General features: G+C 43.9%; 1 protein-coding gene across 1 annotated transcript in view; it reads left to right on the forward strand.

Moving 5' to 3' along the window:
• Window positions 1-26,527, forward strand: part of KCNH5 (potassium voltage-gated channel subfamily H member 5) — a 275,224-nt gene that overhangs the window by 44,142 nt on the left and 204,555 nt on the right. Inside the window, exons 4-5 of the mRNA XM_090034229.1 lie at window positions 1,367-1,495; window positions 22,850-22,965. Coding sequence (XP_089890355.1) covers window positions 1,367-1,495; window positions 22,850-22,965 — 245 coding nt within the window. The remainder of the gene's footprint in view (window positions 1-1,366; window positions 1,496-22,849; window positions 22,966-26,527) is intronic.

A 26,527-nucleotide genomic window follows, 5' to 3' on the forward strand; every position in this document is an offset into this window, starting at 1 on the left:
GCCTTCTTGGCAAGAAGGGCATACCGCTGGCTCATATTCAGGTCATTGTCCACTGTAACCCCCAGGTCCTTTTTTGCAGAGCTGCTGCCCAGCCTGTACCGGTGCATGGGATGGTTCCATCCTGAGTGCAGGACTTTGCACTTGTCTTTGTCGAACCTCATGAGACTGCACATTCATAAGTGACTTGAGCCTTTTGAAGTCAACTGTTTGAGATCCCAAATCAATAGGAATAAAATACATCCCAGTGTGCTGCTGACAAGCATGGATTATAAAACCCGAGTGGGGCACAAGTCTTGTGCTGCCTGTCTGCACAGGGTTGAATTTCATCCTGTGCAGAGTAGGGCGTTTGCCAGTGTCATTCTTTTCTGCTCACACAATAGCCGTCTGTAAATACTGAGTATGTACCAGTAAGCATGCTGTATTCCTGCCATGGACTTGGGCAGCTGCTATTTTAAACCATCTCAGCACTGTAGATATGTTTTTAATTGGTTGTTTGACCAAAGCAGTAGGATGGTAAAACTATTTTGCCTTGAATTAAAATGCTAGGAGGAAAATGCACCATGGTGAGAAGCCTGGGGTGGCTGGCAATCTGAGTCCCATTTTTTTCTTTGGATTGGGATCTAGTGATTAACCAGATGACAGAGGCAGATCGCTTGGGTTCTGTTTCCAGGCCTGGGCGGGATCCTCTTTGCCATGTGTCAAAATATGGGACTTGTCACATTTGACTGTCCTCCTAATTTAGAGAGAATTCAGTAGCTTTGATATAAAAAAGATGACCCTCAGAGGGGAAATCTGGGGAGAGGAGGTGGGGAAGGGAGGGAGGATGGGAATGCGGGGGTGGGGGTTGTGTTTTAATTTGTCTGTAATGGGTAAAGAAGGTTCCAACATTTCCCATTTCCAATATTTAAAAAGAAAAAAAATAAAGGAAAGTTTTGCCTACCCTGAGGACAAGAACCACACTTTTACCCAAGGAGGGTAAAATATGGTGAGGCAAAACGGGGAATAAGAAAGGAGGAGGAAAGCTCTTCATTCCAGGGAGGAGATTGTGTTTCTGTGTTTGGTTATGAGGAAATACTACCAAGCCAGTAAACTCATTTTCATGATTATGTGACTAAATTAACACGTCATGGATTCAAAGATGAGATTGATGAACTGGCATATATACAGACACCTGAACAGTGTTTTTTTTATATATATATATATATATATATATATATATATATATATATATATATATATATATATATATATATATATATATATGTCTTTTTTAAGAATCAGTCTTTAAACCATGCAGTGCTCTGTGTATACGTTGTGAAAAGCTGGTTTGTACTACATGACATGTTCTTTTTTTTCCCTACTCCAGGAACCCCAGTTTGGTTCTATATGCAGATTGCGCCCATAAGAAATGAACACGAAAAAGTTGTTTTATTCCTGTGTACTTTTAAAGACATCACTTTGTTCAAGCAACCTATTGAAGATGATTCAACTAAAGGTAAGTTTAAACTACATCACTGATATTAAAATACAGCTAGCCAAGTTGAATCAGAAGGCAGAAGCAAGCCGTGATTGTGAAGCTTTTCTTGGATTTGGGACACGCTTACCAAGATGCAAAAGTTGCGTTGCTCTGCTGGATTCTGGCATAAAAGTAATAGCGAGAGAGAGAAACTGCTGTGTGTGAAACATTAGCTAACAGTGTACTGCAGCCAGCACTAGACAACCCTTTTCTGTATCATTTCCCCACTTGTTTCACTCTAACTGGTTTTTGCCAGATATTAGAATCATTTAAAATTATTGCTGTATTTTTTTCAGGAGATTGAAAATTAAGTATCTTTCTCCAAGGCGATTGGCATTTTCTATTAAGCAGTGCTTTTTTTACCCTCCTTTTTGCTGAGATGTGGAATTATTTTTTTTTCCATTGGAGGTAAAACTACAATAAAATGGCCCATTCTGCTTGTTTCTTGTTTGCCACTGATGATGGCAGGACAGCTCTGATTTTTGTGCTTTGTTGGTTAGCAGATGCTACAGATGGTGTTCATTTAGAGGAGCAATTCAGAGAGACACTCAGAGCCAGGGCCTCAAGCCTTACGCAAAGCCACCTGCTATGAAGGAGTGTACGCAACTAGCTTGTACCCTCTATCTGGATTTTAAGGCATATTTGTGCCTTATGGCTGCTCTGTGCCAAGTTTATGCGCACATTTGATAATTGCTGTTAGAGTGCACTTAAATGTATAAAGGAAATATGTTGCTGAATATACATCCTAGTGGCTCTAGAAACTTTGCTTTTGCTAACTGAGTCCTCGGCTCATTTACTGCAAACTTAACAAAGGCTGTGTTCCCCACTGAACACTGTGAACCCTCAGTTATTTTCCTCTTGGTCTGGTCTAACAGCAAACAAGCAGGGTTCAAACTGTTCCTTACCATGCAGAGAGCATCTTTGGTTAACACCAAATGTAAGGGATTTCTGCCCAAAGATATTAGTTCTTTTGTAAAGTTATAGAAGCCTGAAGAAGATACAGAAATGGGGATGATTTCTTTTCAGCCACCATCACTACAGCACTTTAGTACCTTACTCCTGTTTCTTTGTTTCACTGGAAGTTGTGGGCCCAGCCAGTGTGTCGGCCTGGACTGTCTCCTGAGACTTTTTAAAAATACATTTCAGTTAATTGAAAGGGTACAACTAACTGTACAGAGCTGATGATATGGACTTGAGTTTTACTCTGCCCTGGGCAAAACTTGGAGGAGGAGCTGGCAGAGGAAAGGGGGATCAGTAAGGAAAGGGGGATCAGTAACCAAAGGGACTAAGCAAAGAAACCTCTGCAGATTTCTTCCCTGGTAGCTTCCCTGAGAGAGTGAGGCTGGCTTCTCAGACAATCTGCCCTCAAAGCCCCATGCCTTTGGCTGTGTCAGTGTCTTGGGGATGTCCCACTCCCTGTCCTGTTGTTCCAGTAGAGCTGTCCTGGCTGTGGTGGCCTGTATGCTGGCGAGTCTCAGTCCTACCAAGGGTGGATAGTACCTGCCTAGGATGTATTAACTTTCCAAGGAAACCTCTGTGGGGCTGGCAGTGGGATGCTCTTTCCACTTTACCTGCCCTGCCTTGGGGCATTCATGAGTCCCAGACCCAGCTCCTCTCCACATGTAGCTCCTTGCGCAGTGTCTTCCTTGGAGTCCTAAAAGGGGAAAGGGTGGTATGTTTGGGGTGCTGGACCCGATGATCTGCAGGGTCCCTTCCAGCCCCTCACAATTTATGAATGTGGGTTAACGGAGGTGACTGAACCATATCATTTCTCTCCAGTGTGGGGATAGGAATGGGGGCGAATCCATCGGAGCAAGTGTACGCTGGAGGGGAAAAAACATTAACAGCTGTGCAAGTGCACGGTGTAGATATAGCTGCTCGCCTAAATGCGAGGGTGTCATTACTTGGAAGTGCCGGTGTTGGCATGTAGGCATCACAAAGTGCAGCAGCTTGAAGTGTTAGAAAACACCTGTCCGTGTAAAGGCCATTTTCAGTGGAAGGGGCTTCATGCTTTGTTTCTTTGAGCTAAATAGCAATACAGGTGATGTCTAACAGTGTTCTGTCAGGATGCTTTCATTAAGCTACTGACCTTGTAGATCTCCACAGATCCAGTAACTCCATATCAATGGCATGAGTTTCCTCTTCTTTATGCAGGCAGTAATTCGGAGTTGCTCCTTTATTTTTATATATATATATATATAATATAAAAAATATTTCTTATCATTTGAACATAATCCCAGAGCATTAGAATGACAGCACTGCATTGTCAAGCACAGTGAGACAAGATGTGCATAACTCATTTGTCTTGCAGGTACCTTTGCAATGTGCTTAAAGGCCCTTAGCCCACTTTATTTTTTAATTATGAGCTGGATCGATAGCTGAGTTGCAATTTAGTGAGATATCTAGAAGCTTTTGTGAAAAGTATAATGTCGCTTTAGCAAGCTGAACTTTGTAGTTGAAAGGGCTATTTTTTTAAAAGGCTATCAGGACTCGTAGTAGAGATGATGCCTTTATTAGAACAACAAGATTTTTGCAAAAAAAAAAAATTAAGAGTTTTTTATTTTTTAAAGAGTTTTTTTGTTTCTTTTGATTGAGCCGGGACTGCAAAACATATAAGAAAAACATGCACAGATTAACTACAGTGACTGAGTTATTTTTTTATTGTTGCTGGAAATTGGACATTTTAAGAGGAAAAAATCAGCATAATGATTTATTGGTGCCATTATGCAGTAACCTCTTGGTACCAACATATTTGGTGGTGTTGGCAGGCATAGTGCTGTGTCCTAGAGCTTCAGTATATCATATTCATACCACGTAAAAGGGAAAGATTTTTCAAATAATTGCAGTGGCTGTATGCCTTTTGCAGAGCACATTTGATTCTTAGTCCTTGTGCTGTTTGCCAAGCTTGCCTGCAGACCTCCACCCTGCGTGGTTGCACTCATACCTGCATTTGTAGTGGGTTGCATTCCCTAAATTTGCTGGTGTCACCTGAGGGTCCTTGATTCCTTGCGAACTTGACCTCCTCTCAGATTTGATTGGTAGTGAATAGTAGAAGAACTTGTTTCTACTTCCCAGAATCCTGGACAGAAGTGTTTCTATTCTGTCATGCTTAGCTGAAGCACTTTGTTCTATTCTGCAAGTTCTTTGCTTTAGTCCACTCCAGCTAGTGCCAAACTAGGGAACCAGAATAACTGGATGTGTCATTCCTAGTTGGAGTGCCCAGTTTTTAACTCAGAATATGAACAGAAGGTACTTGAGATGTCAGAGGGCATTTCGTGCAGTAGGTCTTGGGGAGCTCATTTTTGGAGCAACCTCTGGCACGATACAGGAGGTGTGGATTTTTAGGTTAGTGATTGCATATTGTTTTTGTGGGGAGAACTGGCGAGCTCCAGAGGCAGCCGTGAGGCGCTTGCCTGCTTCAGTATCTTGCCAGTCAGCTTGAGTTTCTTCTGTGTGAAGAAATGTCAAGCATACGTGGAGGATAATTCTGGATGCTGGACTGGAAAGTAAGGGCTTTCTTCCTACCACGCACCTGGACAGTGGCCTGAAAAATGGGCAGAAGACAGGGTAGATACACACCTTTTATAGATTAATGCGACCACGGCACTAAATAGTGATGTGTGTAACCATCTTTTTCATCTGTAGCCACTGAGGTTTCTATAATCAAGACTGGACAATGCTGTAATGCTAGAAAACCCTGGCATACTGGCAGACTCGCAAGAATTTTATAAAGAGTGTAGTATATGCAGAAATAAACACTCATGCTTACTAATCCTTGCTAAGACTAATCCTGATTTATTTTTTTTTTTTGTTTTTTTGGGGTTTTTTTGTTTTTTTTGTTTAAATAAGTTAAAAGTTATTAAGACTGTTTCAGTAGCTGCATGTTTAAAGATTTTCTTCCCTGGAATCTATCTTGGATCATATGTAGAAGGGTTGCGGGTATGAAGTAGGGAAGGGAAGTGACAGTGTTAGATCCAAGCTGGCCTCTGTAGGGACCTCTGTCTGAGTGTCAAGAGTACCCAAAATATGGGCATCTTGTATCGGGAGGGTTAGTCAGACCAGCAGGGGTGGGTACCTGGGTGTTTCTTTACACTGAATGGGAAACCGGAGGTTTTCCCAAGGACAGCATAATGGCTCAGCAGGGAGGCCCCTATAGTGAGCCAGGAGGGAATGCCTAGGCACAGGGTGTATCTCAACTCCCTGTCCTCACTGGAGCTTAGGCCCTTGACTCGGGACCACAAGGCAGGTGCTTCTATCATCTCAGGATCCAGATCTCTCTGAAGGGAGGTGTTGAGCTGAGCCGATATGTCCTAACTGACAACGGCATTGACTTCAGTATAAACACAGTGCACCATGCTCATGCTTGTAAAATGGTGCGTCGCTGCTCACCTTTTCTGCAAGCACCTATTTGAGCACTCTCCTAGGAAATGGAAGACCCTTCTCAGCTGAGAGGATCCTATCTTACATCACTCCCCTCCCAAGAGATTTTCCTAAGTACAAGGGCATGGGTTGGGCTGTGTGGGGTTATCTTTCAACCACCCTGTCGAAGTTGGGATGCTGTGCAGCCAAGAATGCCTGTGTCTTGGGGTCAGGTGGACATCAGGCAAGATGGGGTGTGACTGGTGAGGAGTGCAGACCCATGGGAGTGGAGTGTCCTGGCTTCCAGGTCCTACTGCCAGGGCTGTTTCTGGTTCTCCTTCAGTGACTGTCTGATGCAAAGTGCATCAGTAGACTGGGGAACAAGGAAGAGACGGTGCGACTGCAATCCAGTGATGGGGGTTGCCCCAGATTCTGGGCCCTGCTGTCAAGACTGCTTTCTTTTCAGGCTTATCTGCAGGCCCGTCTCCAGACAAAGCCTCAGACTGCAACTCTGGAGTGCCCATCAGCTCTGTCACTTGATCAGAGCTACTTCCAGCACTGTGGTTGGTTCTTGGGTCTGGTTTTCCAACTCCATCTCTCTTCTATTAGAGTTGCTTTCAGGCCATCGCTGCTTCCTCTGAATCCGGTCTAAGACTCACGCTGTCCATGCTCAAAGCCTGGCATGCCAGATTATATGCGGTGGAAAGGGTAGGTCAAACCTCTCACAGAGGAAGAAGATAGGTGGGATGTTTCCACATGTGCAGGGGCTGGCCCTTAGGTTTTTAGTATGCTGCCTGCATTGGACACTGGTCTGCCTCCTCTCCATTTCCATTAGCCCCTCTGAGATATTTTTTACTAGTGCAGATTTTAGATGTATCTCCAAACTAACACTCCCTTTGGCATCACACCAGGAGGTCAAACAGGACAGTGGTGCACTCTTCTGGTTGGCTAGTAGCACTCTAGGGTAGGCAGACTGCACTAGGTGCCTAAGCTGTGCTGAAAATGGAGTGGGCCACGTGGAATGCAAGAGCTAAACTCAAGCCCTGTGCGTGAGACCCGGGAAGTGGCTTCCAGGGTGTGGAGGCTGAGTGGGAAGTATTCAAGGGTCAGAATGGTCGAGCCCCAGTGAAAGTGCGGGATGGTCCGGGAGCATAATAGAAAGTTAGCTCACTTTCGGGGGGCGGGGACTCTCGTCTCTTATGGGGGGGTTCAGCACCCCCCCCTTGAGTTCCCCTGTAATTCAAACCCTGGGCCACACTGAAGTGAACCATAGGCATTAACCATTATTCAGGCAATCAAACACAGGTTCTAAGCGTATGTAAGCTTGGACTTCATGGGGTTTGTATGTAGATGGTAGGAGAGTATGGATGATCTGGGGAAAAAACAATGTACATGGGGGAATTCTCCAGTCATCAGTTCCATTGTGGCCCAATTTTGTGGTAGCTAAAAATATTTCCTTGTTGTTGGTGGCCCCAGCCAGTCCTTAGTGGGCAGGTGTCCATATTATCCAAACTGACTGGACATTGCAAGGACTGAACGGCAGGGAGACTCTTGCTGTAGCCTGACTCCAAGAAGTGACTCCTGCAGCCACCTGCACACAGGTGTGTTGTTGCTGCCTGTGCCCCTTATGCTGACGAACAGAGGACTTCAGTTTCTAAAGTGGTCTGTCTAGCTCCTTTCACAAATCCTAAATATAGTACACTCCCTACACTCCCCACCCCGATGGAAAAAGGAGCATTCCTGAGTAGAGAATGTGTGCTCCGCAGCCAATCCCAAACCACATTAACAGTTGATAAATCTCCAGAAATAAGTGATTAATGAAAGAATAATCCCGTTGTAAGAAAATCTAACTCCCACAGGCACAATCCAATTCAAAGCTGATCTGTTAAACAGTAACACTGTTTGTGTAAACGGATACACTTTCTACATGCATTCAATAATGATAAAATTTTCAGAGACTTATAGAATATAAGGGCAGAAGAGACTATTAGATTATGAAGCCTAATCTCCCCCATGACACGGATCAGATTTCAGCTCATTAATTTGTTTGGTTAAAGTATATCTTCTAGAAAAGTAAGTTCATAATGCTATATATGAGTTCCCCATCCTTACAGTTGTTTACTATTTTGTTAACCTTGGTGATGTCTATACATTTCATTGATAGTGATATAATATTTACTTGCAAATCATCTAGGAAAATGTTGGATAATATCAATTCCTGCAGATTCACTTTTGATTCCCCGTTCATTAGGATTTCATTGTGATCTTTCAGGCTGGAAAAAGACATTGCTGAATGAAGCAGATCATGTGTGCTGAGATGTGTTGCAGCACAGCTGATTTGCTTCATTGGGAAAAATGTGTTGCCCCTTGTCTGGCCCTCGATGGTGCAGGACAGGGAACAGTGAGATTTCTGGAGGTTTTTGAATGAGCAGGGAAAACCCAGGTTTCTTCTGCTTCCTCAGATCTGTCCCTGGGGATCCCAAGGACAAGGGAGTCGGTCTAGGTGAGCAGGGAAAATGGGGCTTTCCCAACTTTCCCAGATTTGCTTCTGCAGTTGTGTGGGTTGTGCCTGGGTGACCAGGGAACCCAAACTTCCCTGCTTATGGAGAGGCACGCCAAGATGCTAGGCCTGTGCCAAGTGGCTAGTATTCACTTTGGATTCGGCTGATTCGGCAGGCACTCATTTGATTCGGTGATTTGAATCACTGTCCTGAAGTGATTGGGCTGAATCTGATTTGGAGATTTGGCCGCTGCCAAATCAGTCAAATTTCTGAATCAAGCCAGTTTGGCCTCCCGGCTCTTTTAAAAAAAAAAAAAAAAAAAAAAAAAGCATGGCACTCACCAGATGCTGCCAGGAAGGGGGGAGGGGGCAATCCCTGCTGCCCCCCACTGCCCCATGCTGTGTGGGGGGCTCTGCTATGAGTCCCCAGAAGCCCTGATAGCTGCTGCAGCAACCAGCAAGTGCAGGGGGTTTTGTTTTTTGGGTTCTTTTTTTTAAAGAACTGGGAGCTGGGGCTGCATGGGTCAGCCATGGGGTGGGGGATGCTGGGAGAGTGGGCAGGGAATAGGGGCTCATGGCAGAGCTCCTTGTGGAGTGCAGGGTAGTGGGGGGCAAAGCAGATTGCCCCCCCCCCCCACCTGGCAGGACAGTGAGTGGTGGGTTTTTTTGTTTGTTTTTTTTAAAGAGCTGGGAGCTGGGGTGGGTAGGGTGGCCATGGGGGTGCTGAGAGAGTGAGTGGGGGCTGGGGGGCAGTCAGGAGGGCTGCAGGAGCAGACAGGGAATGGGGTCTGGTGTGGGGGGGGGGGGCCCCCATGTTCCCCTCCCACGTACTTCAGCCCCCACCCACCACCCCGGAGTCTTGCACGGAGTCTTGATCAAGCTCCCTGTGGTGGCGAGCGGGGACTGCCCAAATCTCTCAGAGTCTTTTCTGAATCAATTCAGAGAGCTTCAAATCGATTCGGACTTTTTTATTGGTCTCCTGATTCAATTCGGATTTGGCTGGCAAATTGGGCCGAATTTCCTCCGGATTGAATTGGCACCTGAAGTTTTGCACAGCCCTACAAAATGCCCCGGAGTGCCTTTCTGTAATCAGGGAAAGCCTGGCGGTGAAGCTGCACCCTCAGTTCTTAACCCATTTAGCCTGTGCTTTACTGTTATTATATGGAGCTACTATTGTAATCAGGAAGTCAAGCTATGTGTTAAGTTAAATACTTTACAGAAGTCCATACGTATTGCATGCTATTACCTTTTCCAAAGAAACTTGTAAATTCATCAGATTCATCCCATGAATCCATGTTGATTAAACATACGTTATATTTCTGTTGCTTATTGAATCTCATATGAATTGTCTTATTTTGTTTGGGTTTGTTGTCAAGATGGTTGGGCTGTAATTACCTGGAGCCGTGAAGAATAATTTAATTGAGAACCTGAATGATGGTACAAAATTGCTGCTTATCCAGTATTTTGGAAGGTCCTAATATATTCTTAAAAACTCTTTGCTTTAAGTATACTAGTTTGCCACCCAGGAATTTTTCCTTGATGTCTTTAGCTTTCCCATGCCAATCTTCTATATGTTGCAATTTCTAATTTATATTGATTCTTGTTTCCTTCCCCTCCCTCCTTTTTGCTTTATAAAGTTCAGATTGCCACCTTCATTTTTCCACTGGACCAGGATTGGCTTTTTAGCCAAAGTTGTCCATCTTTTCCTTGAGCACTGAACTGTGCCTCCTTGGACGCACAATTTTTTTTCCAAGAATTTTCAATTTACCATTTAAATTTTCCTGTTTAAATTGACCTCTTGGAAAATGTTGCTCATAATTCTCCTCCGCTTTGAGAATTTAGTCCTTTTCTAAGGACTGCATATATCTGTTATTGGTTGAAACTGGCTTCTCTGCCCGTATCGAATGTAATTATGGATCACAAAACCCAGATCTTATGTAACCATCAATCCAATGATACTGATGATAATGAGGTCTAAAATGTTATGATTTTGTCAGGTCCGGTTCATTTTGGGCATCCTGTTACCTAGTGCTCTTTTTTTTTTACTTTCCCTTGGGTCATATTGTTGCATTTATTATTAAATTTGCATTAAAAAACTCAGAGATAGTATTAGAAACATGAAACTTGTTGAAGAAAAAAATGACCTGTAATTCCACAATAAAACTAGAGTCAAAGTAGCAAATCCATTGCACATCCAATATAGCATGGTAATAGCTATGTCTTAAGAAAGTCCCTCCCCCTTGTAGTAGATTATAGAGTGCTTACAAAGGAGGTCATTATCATGATTCCCATTTTTAAGTTGGAGAAACAGAGGCACGGTGAGTTTATTCACCCATTTTTAGCTTGCTGGTGGCTGGTTGTGAGTGTAAAATGGTTGTGTGCCTGTTTGATATGGTGGAATCAACTGTGCAGGCAAAAACAAATTTGCCAAAAACAGAAGCCAGGCCTAAAACTTATCCAAGTCATACAGCATGCCATAAAACAATGGAAAACACTGTCTTTGGAAGTTGGCGAATGTTACCTAATATCAGTGGCCCAGCCTGTGGTGCTTTTGCACAAATGAGTGCGTACATAACCTTGCTGACTGCCGGTTGTTTTAAGTTACTACTCACTCTGGCCCGTTACCTTGTCTTTTTAAAAATCCCATTCACGTCTATCCCCGCTAACGTTACAGAATAATGGGAAAATTTGCCGATCGGTTTCAGTCATCGTGCTTTATCTATAAGAAAGAAGAAACATCACTTAAGTGTGGTGATCTGATTGGCTGAATATCAATAGATGATTTAGAGTTGTATGTACTAATTATACTGATGTTAGAAGATAGTAAATCTCAAATATGTCTAAATTGCCTGGATCCAAAAACAGATAGTTCTCTGATGTTGGTGTAGCATATACATTAGTCGAAGCATTCTTGTATGTTAACCGTTTTATGCTCCCCTCCAGTATGAAGACTGACCTTTTCACTGTTTGAAGGTCTTATGTGTGCTCCTCTGGACAGGAATCGGCAGGAGAATTGCTTTAATTACCCCGTCATTGTCTTTTCCATGTACTGTCGTTGTTAACCTCAGCATGTTTGTCGTAGATTAGGATCGTGGACACCACTCTGATACATTGATTTACAGCATTTATTATTTCCTTTACTTTTAAGATCAGGCAAGCCATGGCAAAGAGGTTAATTGCAACCCAGAGAGCTACACTAATGTTTTATTCAGGAAAGCCACTCGTGTCTGGATTTTTGGCAGAGCAGATATACTAATAACAACACCATCATTTTGCCAGATTTTTAAACTCTTATGTCAACCCTTGTGTGTACATGGCTTTTAACAAATAAAACCTAGATTACAGCTTAGATTTGTAAGCGTGGTATATAACCTGCAATTAGATCTATACAGAGGCTTTAAAATGCCTTCCTGTAGATGCTCAGAAATACTGAGCACCTCCTCTCCCATAGAAGTTTATGAGCTAAGATCGCTGACCCTTTGAAATTCTGACTATTTTTATTTAGATTTAAATATCCAAGTCTGGAAAAGGTAGCTATGATCTTGGAGGGTGAGGGATGGACTATGTTATTGCTGTCAAGCTATTGGCAGTGTCCTCTAACAGGCTTGTGCTGGAAACCAGGCTTGATTACCCTGATTCCTCTGCTTAAGGAAGAATGTTTTTCTGGCTTGGTAGAGCTGATGTAGTGGTCATATGTTGCCCGGCCCTTGTAGAGTAGGTATTCCCAAGGGAAAAAAGAAGTATGGGCCAAGTGTCTGTGTACAAGAGCTAGGAATAGCCCCTCTGTGATTTGTGCACCGTGTGTTGTTTGTAGAGTTTTCAGACTGCCCTTGTTTCCATGCATTACTTAACTCATCCTTGGGATCTGGGGAGCTGTGGGGCTGACTTAAATGATCTGATCCTCCATCATAATTAGCAAAAGATTATTTTACTGAGCAAGGCCCCCAGCTGCCCCTCAATTAACTGAAGCTGGCATGTTCCATTAAAATGTCCAGTTCAGAAAAAGTGCACCTAGGAAGAGCCTCAGTTGTTTCTTTTTTTCCCTTTCTTTTTGGATAGCTTTTCTGCTGGCCTCTCTCCCATGTTGCCATGTGTTGCAAGAACATTTTAAAGCTGCATGACAGCCCAAGGCGGTTATTCTGACCTATTGGCCAACATCAAAACAGGACAGCTTTACATCAGACATGAACAAATGCACTTGTGTAATGAGTCGACCTCCAGTCTGTATTCTTGGGAACAAATCTGGGGTTCGGAAGAGCCAGCCAAGAAGTCTCGATAGCCTACGAAGAAGGAAGTTAGGAGAACAAGGCTAGACAATCACCTTGCTGGGGTCGTTTGACCCCAGTACTCTTTCCTGCCATGGCAGGGGTCGGACTTGATGATCTGCTCAGGTCCCTTCTGATCCTACTAATTATGAAACTTTGCAGAGCACGGAGTGAGCAGGAGCTAGCACTGAAGCGGAGGCTAACCAAGTTGTTCCTGACTGAGCTGTTCAGTTCAGAGTACGAAGATAGGTTTGGCCATTTCAAAGGAAAGATGCAGAGGAATGGTATATTATTCGGTTAGACTAAAAGTCAATAGAAGGACGCACACTACAATTAATAATGTTTCATTGGGGCTAATTAAGACTTGGTTAAAATTAGGTGGGCCTTTTGATCGAGTAAGGCCTATTGGAGAATGCCCTAATAGGAGAAATCTCTCTAACAGTATATTAGTTCTTGGCAAAGAACAATACTTTACTGTGTTATCTTGTATTTATTGTAATGAATAATAAAGCTAGAAATATTGTTTCGTGCTCAGCCACTGCACAGAAAGTTACATCTGAAGCAGCTCATTCACTTAGGGAGCGGTTGAATGAACACACAGGACCCCATCTGTGAAAGGTTTTTTTCCCTGAGGCCAGAAGGCTTTCAGTCTCTGTGTCTGCTTCAGTGGGCTAGCATACACAGTAGTTCCTCCTTCCTGCACTCCCTCAAGCTCTGGGGCTGAGCAATGTTAACAGCTTCATCCCCTATGTCACAGCAGAAAACCTTTTCAATAAATACTGGAAAGTCTTTTATTAAAAAATAATAATTTATTCCAGCATTTTTACCTCTAGGAAAACAACAAAACCCTTTGGCCCAGCGCATATCACAGGTACAGCAATGTGCATGACTAGGCTGAGGTACCTTGCTACAGTTGCTCTGACCAATAGACAGATGGTTGGGGCATGTAACTTTGCCCTTCTACCCATCCGAGTGACAATCCTAAATTGAACAGGAGGCTCAGAGAGTACTTTGCTGTTAAATATAAATTTATGAATAATACAGTGGAGGAAGGAAAAAAAAAAGCAACATCATGGAAAATATGCAGTAGCAGGCACTGGAGGTGGGACAGTGAGAAAGAGAGAGGCTCCCGTCACTCAGCCTCTGCACTTTTCTTTCGTGCCTGTCAGCATTTTGGCCTTGCTCCTTGTAATAGTTTGTCATGACCATTTAGGGCTGTTAGACATGCACAGCTACCTCTGAGTTCCTGTAATCTTCCAAGCCTCAAGCTGAGCTTACTGGTAGAAAAAGGAAAGGTATCTGTAATCTCCTGAATTTGGGGATGCAGCATTTCTATGCATCGAGAGAGCATCCACATAAGCTATTTTAAAAACAGGGGCTCACATTCTCATGTTTTTATGCGTGAGCCAGAAACTAATAGAAGGATGCATGTGCATGTGTTGGGGGAACTTCGTTAATGGGTAGGATATTCCAAAAACACCCATGCTGGCTGGTTTGCATCTTCCTCTGAAATACCTTATTCTAGGGTTCCTCTCGAGTCCATTGTCAGAGACCAGCTCAGTTACTGATTTAAATCTGGTACGATATTTTCAAAGTTCCTAGGATTTAGAGTGGGGTGCATCTACATGTGCAATTAATGCAACACAATAAACTCCGGCACAGTTCACACTGGAGTTTAGTGTTCCTGGGCGCAGCGTTTACATGCATGCCCAGGACCGCAGTACCCTGAGGTGGGGTGGCGTAGCCCCAGCTGGCAGGGAGCCGCAAGGTCAACATGTTAGCCCGGGGCTCTGTCCCAGCTCCATGTGCTGCAGTTGGGGGGGCACGAGGGCAGGCCCTCCTGCACTGTAGCACCCTCGTGCCCCGGCTAGCCCTAGTCACCGTCTACACGCGCATTGCAGCAGAGTAAATAACTCTGGCATCGGATAGTACTTGTGTTGGGCAGTACTGTCCTACAGCAGAGTTAATTAGATTACCCCAGACTAATAGCGCTGCATATATAGACAGTTTTGTTTTACTGTGGAGCTAATGAAATGTGTAGTTGTCCCCAGGGTGTGTGTTTTCTTTTGCCCTTTGTCCTATGTGGAGCTGCATGAACAAGGCACAGTCCAATTGTGAGAAAATCTGTCTTTTTCTTCAAGAGCAGTGATTTTCGAACAGGGATACACAGTGCTTTGCCGAGGGGTCCATGCTCAAATTTCAATAACGGCCGTGCAGTTTCTGACTGGTGTACTTGCAGTGAGGAATGACACTGGTGTCCATTGACATTGTCGACACAGTGGATATTGCAGAGACATGCCAGGTATAAAGAATCTGAGCAACAGTATTTTGCAGGGGATTTGGCCAAAAAATGCTTGAAATGCTTGAAAACCACCGCTCTAAAGCAGTGCTTCTCAACCAGGATGCTGCGACATCAGATCCTTTGAAGGATATTGGGAGGTGTGAGAAGATGAGCAGATAAGCAAGCTCAGCTTTGTCCCCACCTGAGTGATCCCTCACCCCTACTGCCTAGCCCCCATGTAAGGAGGTAAGCACTGGAATATATATACATTGTTTTTTGAAATTGAGTGCCGCTTAATTCACAGAAGTTATAGACAGATGAGTGCCTCGAGTCCAGTGAAGGATACCTCGTGTCCAGAAAGGTTGAGAACCGCTGCTCGAGGGCATTCGTTCCTTCTGCTTACATTTCTAGCTTCTGCACTCCTCCCTCAGTGAAAATATTTGCTTGGACAGGGTGTTCATTAATGCATAATTTACACATTTTTTTTCAAATCCCCGTCTGTGGAAGCAGAGAAAGGAGGGATCATTTGAGTACCCTGATGGAAAGCTGACAGCACTAACTGGTTATGCAGAAAGCGTCTTAGTATTTAAGCATGCACTTTGGTTTTTAAATATAATACTGAATTTAGCTACTCCACAACAAGGTCAAAAACGACAGAAATGTACCCAGTAAAGTGTATTTAAGACATGAGGAAAGTAAGGCACTCTGCATTCATTCTCACTTTCCCACTTGTACACTAGCACTTTGCTGGTGCCGTGTTGTTAATTTTACTGAATTGCATATAGGATAGGAAGAGACTTGGCATTTTTTCAGAACCATCATAAGCAGATGGATGAGACGGAGAGAGAAAGATTAGATTAAGGAAACACAACATGCTGATTTATAGTAGAGTCACTTTAGGCCAGATTGCATGCTGACTTCCTTCCATGTAGTCCTCTGGGTTTCAGTGAAAATGAGAGAGATGAAGTTGACATTCTTAAGCTGGTTTGGACATCCTGAGCAGGGACTGGATCAGCACCCCCCTCAGGCCCCAAGGGTCAGTGAGGACCTAGTCAGGAAACTTCTGGAGGGACTGGACGTATTTAAATCGGCTGGTCCGGACCATCTCCACCCCCGAGTGCTCGAGGAATTGGCTGCGGTCATTGCGGGACCCCTGGCACGGCTTTACGAGCGCTCGTGGTGCTCTGGTGTGGTGCCAGAGGACTGGAAGAGGGTCAATGTGGTTTCCATCTTCAAAAAAGGGAGGAAGGAGGACGGGTCATTTTCGACTTGGAGGGATGTGGGCAGTGGGGTCCCCCAGGGCTCGGTCCTCGGGCCTGCACTGCTCAACATCTTCAAGCGACTTGGGCAAGGGGGTAAAAAGCACCCTGTTCAAATTTGCTGATGACACTAAGATGTGGGGGGATGTGGGCACGCTAGAAGGGAGGAATAGGCTACAATCGGACCTAGACAGGTTACAGGGGTGAGCGGATGAGAACAGGCTGGGATTCAACACTGACAAGTGCAAGGTGCTGCACCTGGGGAGGAAGAACCGGCACCATACATACAGGCTGGGGAACTCCCTTCTCGTCAGTACAGAGGCAGAAAAGGATCTTGGAGTCATCATTGACTCCAACATGAACATGGGCCGGCAGTGTGGGGATGCAGTCAGGAAGGTGTTACCAGATTTGCCTGCTACTTTGGGGTGTGCTCATTTATGAGGGCTCGCGTCTTGGTAATTCTATCAATGTGCTGCTTGTGTTACTTGAGTTTCTATTACGGAGCTGTATCTCTCCCTTCTGCAAGCCCTCACCCCCCCCAGTGGAGCTACCTTGCAGGACTCAGTTCAGTGGGGCTGGGTTCCTCCAGTTCCCAAATCAGTCATACACACAAACACACACAGATTAACGTGACACGCCTGACCTGGCCGGGTTGATCAGGCTGACACCCTCATATGCCAAGAATCAGTTCATCAGAGCAACAATAACCGCAGTCAGACACAAGCACACAATTAAACAGAATACCTCTGCATCTGGCTGGGTGTCCAGATGACACCCTCATGGGCCAACATTCAGTTCATTAGGGCACGTCTGAGCCAAACTGGGTCAATCAGCCTGTACAAGCTGATCCCCTTATGTGTTTCAAACTCAGCACGTCCCAATCTTTTAGTCTCTTGATGATCAGACCCCACAGTATTTCTAGGCTTCACAGGGATCTTTAGCTTAGGTAAGAGGGGCGTTGCTACAGAGCAAGTGGGGAAAGAAGTAAAGAGGCAAAATATACCTAGTTACCACCAGTTTGACTATAAAAGTTATTTATTGCTAGGTAGATGAAATATATATTGACACTAGTAGTGATAGACATGCAAAGGAAAAACAAACACAAACAGTCACAGTATACCCTGGTTTCATTAAGTTTTTGGGGAAACTTAGCTCAAGCTTAACTAACACAGTTCAAGTTCAGAAATCTCTGCTTAGAGAGAGAGAGAAGAGAAAAGAGAGAGAGCTGGGATCTCACCAGTCCGAGGCACTTGGGTTGCAAAGCTGACAGGTCCAAGTTCTCAGCAGGATCCTTGAAGGGAGACGATCTTCCTCCTGCCGCCTCTCCAGAAGAAAGCGGGTGGTGTCAGCACACACACTGCTGCTTCTTTTACAGATTTTTATACCCCCAGTTCAGTTCCTTTCAAGAATTCTCAATATTGTAAATCAAATTGTCTTTTCTATTGACAAGGGCTTATCTGGGTGGAACATTTCAGGAACTTGATTGATACTCAGGAAACACCTATTTGGAGCCAGCTTGACATTCCTGTGGATAGCAGATATACTTGATGGGATATCTCCTGGTGTCTTCAGAAACAATAGATTGCAGCATCAGGGTTTTTGGATTTTTACTTGCTGTGAACAAGCCTCAGCTTAGCATGACTTTTCCAGATCTTATTATAGTCTTTTAACAGACTTAAGGCAATTATTGGAGTGTTCATAACCTGTTGTGGAGAGGACTTTCACCAGTCGTCTCGGGAAAAGTATGACAGCACTTGTGGTCAGGGCTCCAGCAGGCTGGACGCTGTGATGAACCCTGTACCATTGTTCAAATGTTGCCCATACCCCCTCGGACTCGGTCTATTGCCTCCGCATTCCCTAACCCGGCAACCGAGTTGCAGCCAATTCAGTTTACGTCGGCCTCCCATAGTGGGACCGGGGAATGTACGGCCCGAGATGCCTAGTAAACTTACTTTTGCTTAGAGGTGGGGGGGGGGGAAGGAAAAGTCCTTTGTAAATCCAGATTAGAACTGGTCTGATAAGTGCTGAGCTGGGTGTGGGGGTTGATTAGCACCTGGAGCACAGCTTCCCCATCATGCAGTGCTCCCCTGCTTTGCTGATCCCAGAATCCACTGCAGTCTCTGCTTCAGGTTTTCTGTTCTCCACCTCTCATGTAAATGAATGGTCATCTGTTCCCATCTCAGATGCAAATGAGACCTAGAGCAGTTGTTGCACTTTTGTCATCCTTATCTGGAGGGTTTTAGGTGTGTCTCACTGCATCTTAATCAGCTTCTGTTGGGGTGGGGGGGGCGATTCTTTGTGAGTCAGACGGTCTGTGTCCTGTGTCAGGGGTCCCCAAGAACATGGAGCTGACAGGTAACAAAGGCCAACCGCACCTTGTCATGCATCCACAGATGCATCTCAGGCAGGGCCAGGGAGGTGATCCTCCCCCTCTATGCGGCACTGGTCAGGCCGCAGCTGGAGTACTGCGTCCAGTTCTGGGCGCCGCACTTCAGGAGGGATGTGGACAACATGGAGAGGGTCCAGAGGAGGCCACCCGTGTGATCAGAGGCAGCAGGGCAGGCCCTACGAGGAGAGCCTACGGGACCTGAACCTGTTCAGCCTCCACAAGAGAAGGCCGAGGGGGGATCTAGTGGCCTGTTACAAACTAGTCAGAGGGGACCAGCAGGCATTGGGGGAGCCCCTGTTCCCCCAAGTGCTACCAGGAGTGACTAGAAATAATGGTCACAAGCTGGCAGAGGGTAGGTTTAGGCTAGATATCAGGAGGCGCGACTTCACGGTCAGGGCGGCTAGGGTCTGGAACCAACTTCCAAGTAAAGTGGTGCTGGCTCCTGCCCTGGGGGTCTTTAAGAGGAGGCTAGATGTACACCTTGCTGGGGTCATCTGACCCCAGTACTTTTTCCTGCCATGGCAGGGGGTCGGACTTGATGATCTGCTCAGGCCCCTTCCGACCCGACCAGCTATGAATCCTGCTTAAAGATCTGTCGATGCCCATCAGAAGTTGTGGGCTGGTGCAGAAATGGCTGGTGGGGTTGTTTCCAGTGCTGCTCTGTTCCTTTTGTCTCCAGCGGGAGCTGCCTAGCTGTAGCTTGCCCCCCATTTGCCTCCCCCCCCCCCAACCAGGCAGGGTGCGCAGGGAGTGGGTTGGCGTAGCCCACCCGTCCCACTTCTCAACAAAGCTTCCTGCCCAGAGCCCCATAGGGAGTTTTGGTGAGTTGTTTTTTGGATGATCAACAGCCACTAGATGATTACAGCGACCCCCTTCTAGCATTAAGATCTTTTATCTCATCTCTATGTCTAGATAAATTGCCAGGATGGAAGGAAAATATCTGAAAAAGTCTGTTTTCCCTCCTTCTCTTCCCTTTATTTCCTATTTTATGTGCCTTTCCCTCAAAACTATTTTTTTTATGCCTTCCCTAGATGTTACCTACTCATGGCAGATACAGAAGAAACTGATGTCTTTTCCACCACATTATTAGGCATCCCTTCCCAGTTTGGGGATTACAGCAGGCTGGGAGTTTTGAAAACCTAATTTCTCTTTAATGGAGTCTTTCGGTATTCAGCAGGTGGTGAATGCACAGTGTGAAAGGGTTGGCTAGGATGACTTGAGGGCATCCCACATCAGTACAAAAAACAAATCCTAATCTGATCAGTGTACAGATTAATGATCTACACTTCAGGGAATAAAGTAAATCTTGACTCACTGACCATCTGCTGTCAGAAAGGTCTGAAAAGCTGAGCTGAGATCAATCTGACAAATGAAGAAGTTCTGGATAGAATCCATATATTTGGCTGTATCTATTGGCATCACCGATGACTTTCCTGTAATCTCTGGTTTGTGGGGAAGGATTACAAACCAAAATTCAAGTATTAGCCTCTGTGCCCAGAGGGCCCTCCTGTGATAGCCGTGGGCGTTCCCTACAAGGAGAGGGGATGGGATCTGTGCGTGTAGCTGTATGCTCACACTGCGGGCATGTTTTTGATTGCAAAAGAGAGCTGCTCTTTCTCTCTTGGTCTTGTGGCCCGACTGGAGAGTATTGAAATAAATGGACAATGATGTACTGTGGCACCTAAGAGTTCTGCAAAACATCTGGATAGAGTTATCATAATCTCTCAGCTGCTTTCTGAAATCACTGTTTAAGAAACTTAAAGGACTGCACATACTTGTCTTTATTGTTTTCTTTTTTCTTCCTCGCTGTTCTCTCTCCACTGCAATTAAAACATGCACAAACATCTTCATTGTTTTATCTTAGAAATCATTGGTTCGTGCTTGGATCTGTGAAGCGTCTTTTATTTTTAATACAGCACAATACGTGTTCCTGGTGGAATGTCAGCAATTGTTTAAGGGGAAAAAACCCTTATTTTATTGGAAGTTTAAATCAAAGCTTAAACTTGGATAACAAACAACAGTATGGAGTTGCTAAACATTTTACACTGCATTTTTAAGTTAGCCACACGCATGCACACGCTAAGACAACAACAAAACAGTGGATAGTGGTATATTTATAATGTATTATGACCACACTTTCATCTATTCTGATTGCTCTGCAGTTTTATGACCTGCATATGCAATATGTAGATGGGATATGCATGTGAGAAATTGCAAAGCCAAGTGACAAATGAATATCTCATGCAGGTGTATTGTCTTGACTTTTCTCTTCTTATTATTTTAGCTCTCTGAGGCCATCCCTAATATTCCCAGTCCCTGAATAGCTACAGATAAGAACCATTTAAAAATAAATCAGCTTGACATAAAAAAAACCCTTTTCACTTTCTTTCCAAAATATGAACTTCTTCCCCATTTGCAGGGACCCAGGGCTCAGGTGAAATGAGATTAAATTCTTCACCTGCAACAACTTTTCTGTGTGTAATAGGTACTGGTCCATGGAAAATGTATTATTTTAGCAGGACTAAAAATAGAGCTTTTTATACCACTGCCGAAATGGGGAGTGTTCCGCTTTATAGCAGGCTCCAGCGGTACATCAATTTGCGGAAGCTCCCAAGATAATACTCCTTAAAGCCGTGATCTTTTTCTGTAAAGAAGAACATTATAAGTTGCTCTTGTGGTCTCTTGTAAGCCCCTTAGAGTTGTACTGATAGTGATTCAGGCATAATAGAGAAAAATGCTGATTAATAGCAATACATTAATAAAAAACACTAAAAAGTATCTATTTTAGTTTAGGCAGGGAAGGCAACATCTGTTATTATTAAGATTGCTCAACACGCCCTTTGATAAGGCATTTTTCATTTTTAATACACATGTCACACACAGGGCATATGGTATATCATTATAGGCATGACTGGTAGTGCTATCTATGATTAATGTTACTTGGCATTTTTAGTTATAAGACCCTGATTTTGGTTGCGTGGAACTTACTCAAATGGTAACAATTTGGACTGGATTTTTTTTCTTACCGAGCATCTCCTTGAGCCAGAATATTTGGAAAGGTTTAACCAAATCAGTTCAGCTATTTCTGAGAAAAATACTGTATTAGGGGAAAATAGTCTTTTGTTAAAGAAACTCTAGCACCCTCATAATTTGGAGCTGGGAATTGAAATTTGTCATGGGGGTACCTTTATCTCTGTCTAGCCATCAACATACCCATAGGACAAAAATACATTAATTAAAACAACAATTTTTAGAAAAAACGATTACATCTCTTTGGTTATAGTTGCTGACGGTTTCCTGCCCACTGGCATCTGAGGGAAATGTCTTAATATTCATGGCCTAAAGTGGGATATACTGTACTACTTCAAGTGTTTGCATTTAAATTGTCATGCTTTCACCCTTGCAGTCCCTTTTATCAATGTGTGTATATAGGCCTTCCCCCTCATACAGGCATTTCTCTGGTTACAGAACTAATTTCCTTCTTCCCTGTTTGTGTTGCACTTGGTGGTAAAGCCCTGACTATGCCATTCTAGATTTGGAAAGCAGGTTTCCGAGTGTGCAGTCTAAAGCTACCTGTAATGCGGGTTGTTATTATTAGTTTCACAACAGGATATGTTTCTTTTGAGTGTTTAAAACCCAATACTTGTCCTATCTGTAAGAGACTTTGAGATTTGAAAGAATTTTCATTCTGCAGCGTTGTCATCAAGGTTTTGATTGGCAGTGAATAGTGCTTTTATTGATGGGGTTGGGGTTTATTTGGGAAAAGGAAAGAGGTAAAGGAAGGTCACTTGTAGATATCCTGATGCCGATCTGAAATCTGCCAGTTGCTGGGAGTCTTTCCATTAGCTTTATTGGGCTTTGGGTCATACTCTTGGTAAACTTTCTACATTATAGCAGCAGCATTCATGCGAAGTCTGTAAAGACTGCTGAAGTTAATGGAAGTGTTTCTTTTGACTTGGAAAGAAGTCCAGAATAACACCAGAATGGCTCTGCTGACTATTGAAACTACAGTATTGTCAATCAGACATAGTTGGGCCCTCAGAAACATAGAAAAAAGCAAAGGACAAAATATTGTAGTTTTACATAGATTTACTTTTGATTTTTAAGTGATGGACAGGTATATCATAAATTGGTTTATTTTCCCTTTTTTATGGGCCTTGAAGCTGGAGCCTCGGAGAATAGAGAGGGGAAATTGTTTCAACCTGCGACTGATATTAGTCAACTAGAAAGAAAAGATTTAAGTCTTAGTATACTTTACCCATTTTTCTTCTTTTTCACAGGTTGGACAAAGTTTGCTCGGTTGACGCGAGCTTTGACGAACAGCCGGAGTGTTTTGCAGCAGCTAACGCCAATGAACAAAGCTGAGGTGGTGCACAAACATTCAAGATTAGCTGAGGTGAGTGTGAGACATGGACTCGTGTTAGTAAGTCCCAGGTGATGGATAAGAAAATCAGCACCTTGAGAAACAATGGTTTGATGTGAAGATTAACTTTCCTAGCAGCTACCTTTCAAGTATGTTTTTTGCCAGTATTAAAGAACATGTTAAATACACATTGCAACCTTTTTAGGACAAGACACAATTTGTTTCACCTGGAAACAAATATAGATCTCTCTTACTTTGTGTCTCCATGTTTCTCCGTGTAATTTCCAATTTGTTGCATCAATCAAATGCAGAGCCTGGCTTGCACGCTTACTCTGAGTATAGTTTTTACATTCACATGGGACCAGGTTGGACCCAGAGGGTGCCTCTACACATGCAATTAGCTTGTAGCAATAAACTACAATGAGCTCTGGTGCAGTTTGTGCCAGAGTTCATTGCTCCCGGGCGCAGGGTTTGCATGTGCGCCTGGGACCGTAGCAATCTGAGCCAGGGCAGAGCAGCTACAGGCTGGAAGGAGGTCCAGGGGTCAGCCTGCCAAACTGGGGCTGGTCTGCCCCAGCTCAGCTGCAGAGTGGATGGCTGGGGCAGGAGGATGCGGTAGTGTGGGACTAGTTGGCAGGCATCCCCTTCACTGTAGCACCCTTGTGCCACAGCCAGCCCCCGTCACCGCCTACATGTGCGTTTCGACGTATGTAACTCCTCTGCTAGAGAATAGTAGTTGTCCCAGACGTTACTATCTGACATTGTCATTAATTTCCTGCGCCCTAATATGGGTGCATGTGTAGACAGTGACACTTTATTGAGGGACTAATTAGTGAGCTCCACAGCAAAGTGCACATGTAGATGCGCCCAAAGAGTACTCCTCAGCTCCTCCTCTACTCAACTTACCCTTCAACTAGTCCTGAAAGAAGAGCATCGGAGAGACAAGATGCTAATCTACATGAGCTTTATATGCAAGGTGAATGCAAACATGTTTTTGTTGATGCTGTTGTACCCAGCTCTGAAAATCTGTCCTGCAGCATTTTATCCACCTTTTATTTTTTAAAGGCTGTAAAATAAACCCATTAGTAGGCCAAAAACATTCCTTAAACAGTACAAATAATGCAACAGGTGAATGCGTTCTGGTTAACTGCTGAATTACATTTATTGCTGTCATCTTCATGTCCATTGGTAGGTAGAAACTGCCAAAATATACGAGCTACTAAAAGTGACAGTGCTAGTCACTTTGTGCCAGGGGGCTGGTTCTGAGTTTAGCATTAAAGATTGATAGCAGCAGAAAATGTATTCAGTTCTCTTTGTAGTTTTAGTGCACTTTGAATTCATGGCTGTAGAATTTTATTATAATAAGTTGAAAATTTCTAGTGTTGTCACTGCTGCTTTTTTTAATGCAATATCTTGTACTGCACTTGAGAGAACTTGGATGACCAGAATGATTGCTTTCATCTTTTGCTTTTCTAATCTGTTGAGTGCTGCATAAACCAGGTTGTATCCTTTGGGGTCTTGTGGGATTAGGAGGTAGGTAGTGAAGGAAATTTCCATTCCAGTTTGCCCGTGGCAGAATGTACTGCCCATGCTTGCGAAGTTTTAACTATTACCAACTATGGATGTCACTTGTATACAAGAATAATAATAGGGGGGTCTGCACTGAATAAAGCGGTGCAATAGAAAGTATTTGTAGTGTTTTAAACTAAAAAAAAGTAATGCAGTATGAAGTGGAATCATAATAGTTCATTGTGCTCCACAACCACATCTTCTGCCTCCCACATACCATGTCAAGCTGAGCATGGTATTATTTTCAGAACGATAATAATGTCTCTTTGTTTATAATACTGTTGTTTATAATACTGTTGTTCCCAGCCTTTTTTTGCATATGAGCCTCCACTTTTGAGCTCGCAGCTTCACTTCAGTATGAGCCCAATTGTCATAATTGAGTTTCCACGGAACTGGTGATCCCACTCATAATGTCCTACAATCCCACTTGGGGTTGTGATGACTAATTTAGGGATAGCATGCTAATCTAAGAACCTCCATGCTACATTACAATGCAGAGTAGGCATGTCTGTGGTTTCTGTCCCAAAACTATTATAGTTTAATCTGAAACAAGACACAACTGAGTATCCTTATCACGTGGGAGTCACAAAACTCTTTCTGAATTGTTTTGGCCACTTGTCCTGCCAATGAGTGCAGCCTTTGCATGAAACCAAGGGCTCAGTATGTTTTTAACTCAGCAATAGTTTCTCATTCCTTGCTCCTAACTCCGTATTTGTCAGCAGGGTTTTATCACTGCACCCCATGGGACCTAGTTTAAAGCTCTCCTCACTCTGCTAGACAGACAATGCCCAGAAATGCTCTCCTCAGTCTTTGTCAATCACGTCTCATGCTGCATGTCAGCTGCGTTTGACAGAAAGGTGTTTAGAGACATATCACTGGTAGTCTCCATTACCCCCTATCCAACAGGCTGTTTGGAAACAAATGTCAAAATAGTGAAGTTCCTGTTAAAAAAAGGTTGCTGCGTAATTGCCACTGTTAAATTACAAAACAGCATCGCTGATGCGTAGGGGTTGTTGTGTAGTGACACATCATTCAACCAGCAACTGAAAACAAGAATTAAGAACGTAACAGCCCTCTTAGGCCATTGCGTCCAGTTCTTTCCTGTTAGCAGTGGATGGAAGTGTTGTTAGGGTCTTGAAGTCACGGAGCAAAATTTTGGGACATAAGAATTGTCCATTTTACAATAATGTCACTTGTATGTCTGATGGGGAACAATGGTTATAAATGGCAGTGGTATTACAAGAGATACCCATGAAGTTATTCATAGGCATCATCCCAGATGCTGTGATTGGCAGTGACCACAGCAGGTTGAGGTGGCTGAGCTTCAAACAGGACACAGCCAGACCTGTTGGCTTACTGATGCTTGACCAGAGGTGATCTGGAGGGCACCGCAGAGACGAGCAGAACATCGCTAGTCGATTATTTGTATGTCTTAAAATTCTTTATGTCAGTGTTGATTAAAACTGCTATTAAGTTTGCCTGGGGTAGGAGGATGCGGGGAACTGTATCCTTAAGAAGCTGTGGCATGATCTGTTTTGACTTGCCTACTGTATTATGCAGAGGCTCATATTAAACTGTTGCATCGGTTAGGACTTAGACCCTGAATGAAGTCCTCTGCCACCTAAACTTTGCATTGTTCTTTCCAGAAAAAGAAAAGTGAAGCTAAGAATTAGCTGGAAATTCAAACCTGCAAGACTTGATTCATGCTCTTAAATATTGTTCTGCTTGTTTTAGAACCACCCACTCCTGTTCATCAAGCACATGTTCCGGGTTTGATCATTTTGACAAGCATGGTGTGCCTGTGTGCCACGTAGCTGCCACTGTAAATATGACGCATCAGCTCTGGTAAAGGGTGCTGAAAGCCGATGTGGCAGTGTAACGCGTTCCTGGAGATTGAAATAATGTATTTTATCCGGTATCTTTGAAATCCAAATTCTTAAATCTGCTGTTGGATCCAGTTGTGTGTGTGTGTGCATGCATGTGTGTGCACACATGAGTGTGCATGTGTGTGGATCTTTCAGGTGTC

This window comes from Crocodylus siamensis, chromosome 2 (genome assembly GCF_052110815.1).
Source record: "Crocodylus siamensis isolate JL-2025a chromosome 2, ASM5211081v1, whole genome shotgun sequence".
NCBI lineage: Eukaryota > Metazoa > Chordata > Crocodylia > Crocodylidae > Crocodylus > Crocodylus siamensis.